The sequence below is a fragment of the Apodemus sylvaticus genome, chromosome 21, assembly GCF_947179515.1.
Source record: "Apodemus sylvaticus chromosome 21, mApoSyl1.1, whole genome shotgun sequence".
Taxonomy (NCBI): domain Eukaryota; kingdom Metazoa; phylum Chordata; class Mammalia; order Rodentia; family Muridae; genus Apodemus; species Apodemus sylvaticus.
This window is the reverse complement of record NC_067492.1, coordinates 46,187,118-46,189,472: the sequence shown is the minus strand read 5'-3', so window position 1 is coordinate 46,189,472 and position 2,355 is coordinate 46,187,118. Positions and strand designations below refer to the sequence as shown.

At 59.9% G+C, this 2,355-nt stretch overlaps 1 protein-coding gene across 1 annotated transcript; it reads right to left on the bottom strand.

Moving 5' to 3' along the window:
• Positions 1-489: 489 nt before the first annotated feature.
• Positions 490-2,032, bottom strand: Ier2 (immediate early response 2). The gene has a single exon (XM_052166970.1). It carries the CDS (start codon positions 1,912-1,914, stop codon positions 1,249-1,251), a length of 666 nt encoding a protein of 221 aa, XP_052022930.1. The 5' UTR covers positions 1,915-2,032; the 3' UTR covers positions 490-1,248.
• Positions 2,033-2,355: the final 323 nt, after the last annotated feature.

Below are 2,355 nucleotides of genomic sequence, written 5' to 3'. Positions count from 1 at the left end.
TAAGGGCTTTAGCCACTATGCCCGTCTTAGGCCTATTTCACAGATAGGTAACTTAAATTAGCACTTATCCGTCTGAGCCACACTAAAGAAATCGTGTAAGGGGCTGAAAACAGGTTCAAAGTTCAGTCACCGCCACTCCACCCGTGGGGGCCCTACATAATTCCGGTCGCCGGGCATGGGGCAACAGGAAGAGAAACGCCATCATTTAAAATTCCTCCGCTCTTCTTTAAACACTGCACCCGACATCCCCCAACTGTTGTAAAGTAAGGTTTCCACACACCATCCCCCAGACTTCGTTAATTTCTAAGAAACTCCCAAATCTCAGGGCGAGCTTAAGCAACAGCAGGTAAACTTAGGAGAGAAATGGGGCCTGGCCTCCCTCTGGCTCCGCACCCAGTCAAACCAGTTCCTGAAGCTTCGGAAGCGGCAGCCGCCCTGACCCCTTAACCCCGCCCCTCCCCCATCAGGGAAGCAAGCCAGACAAGCAGCGCGTTTTACACCGATGGTCTTTATTCTCCGAGCTGACATTGTAAAACTCCAGGTAGTTGGGAATTAAACACAACCCACCGTGGGAAAAGTAAACAGACTTTCTTAAACACGCTGGTAAAAAATTTTCTTCCTGCCCGATGAGGCTGTGTCTACGACAGCAACTGCGACCAGCCGCCCACCCTTCCCGCGGTGGTCCACGCCAGGCGCTCAGCCTAGGCTGATGGGTCCCGGGGTCTCCAGTCGCTTCCACTCTGATCGCAGAAAGATTTGATTGGTTCAGTTTATGCTCTCCGCCGAAGGCCGGCTCACCCACAGCAGCTTGTGGGGGCGAGGTGACTCAAGTCACTTCCCAGTCCCTAGGGCGGGTCCACACCCTGGCCTCCTCCCAGGCCCCACACCCACGCAAGGCAACAGGAAGCACCCGCTTCTGTCCCATGACGCAACTCTGACCGCTTGCACAAGCGTACCCACTTGTAGGGGTCGAAACGCGAATGGTAGTGAAACGGCCTTGAAAGGGCAGCCTGGCCCCGAGAGAGTCCGACCCTGAGATTCAAGATCCAGGTGTCCCTTCTCCAAGCCGAGGAAGGGACAGTCCTTTAATAGCACCTATGGACGCACGTCTGGGAGAAGGCGCCCGCGCCCCTAGCTCCTCAGTCCTTCCCCTGGCCTCTCGGCGGCTCCGCCGCGGCTCTTCACGGCCCCCCGCCGGCCTCCGCCTCGGGTGTGCGTTCTCGGCTCCGGTGGCGCCGCTCGTAATCCTCAGAAGGCCACCACGGCTCGCACCAGCACGCTGAGCATGTTGTCGGCCGGGCGGCAGGCGGGCTTGGCCTCGCACGTGGGGGGCGTCGGCGGGGGCACGGCGGGCCCACAGTTCAGGAGACTGGAGAAGCGCCTTTGGAGGACGCGGGCGAGGTTAGGGAAGGCACCTTCGCTTTGTGCCGGAGGAAGCTGCAGGCGATCGGGAATCTCCGACGTCGCCTCCCCCTCCACTTCTTCTAGACGGGCCTTCTTGCTTGGTACCAGTCCGGCATCACTACCGTCGCCCAGGTCGCTGCTGCTCCGGCGCTTGCGGCCGACTCTAGCGGGGGGCGGGTCACGGAGCGCAGGGGTCTCCTGGACTCGCAGCACTTCCTCCTGCGTATCCATGGGCTCCGGAGGCTGCTCGGCGTCGGGGGACGCAGCTCCCTCTGCGGCTTCGGCTTCCCGCGGCGGGTGCAGGCGAGGGTCCAGGGCCCTGCGTGGTGGCGGGAACTCGGGCTGGTTGTCTTCTACCTTGGCTGAGAGGTAGAGCTCCCGAGCGCTGCGCATAACGAGGGACAGCTGCAGACTCCGGTGGAGGCGCAAGCCACCGCGCTGCATGCGGGAGTGGTACATCTTCCACACCGACAGGGTCATGATGCGCTGCGCTTCTTTCTGTACTTCCATGCTTGTTTGACTAGAGTTTGTCCAGTTAAATCGAGAATGGACCAAGAGCTGCCCAGACGACACGCTTCCACTAGCAGGTACACTGCTAGACGTTCCGGCGGGGGCAGCAAGCCGGAGCCCTTTTAATATAGTAGGAGTGACGTCACTGGAACGCCACGCCCAATCAGAGGGCCTCATCCGGGCTTTCCACCGTGGCTAGAGACTCCTTAAAGCAATAGGGATAAATTTACTCCTGGAAAGAAAAGACCTAAACACCGGCAAGGAAGACCTTCCCTCCCCACTGCGCCTTGAGACACTAGGTCCTGGGGTTTCAGAGTCACCCACGGGCCAGGCGACGAGGCCCACCCTCGAGACGGAGAGTGGGCGGTCATTTCACTGCAGTGGGGAAAACCCGGGACCCGGGTACATTCCCCGAGGGCACTGTTCATCTTGCCTAGCAGC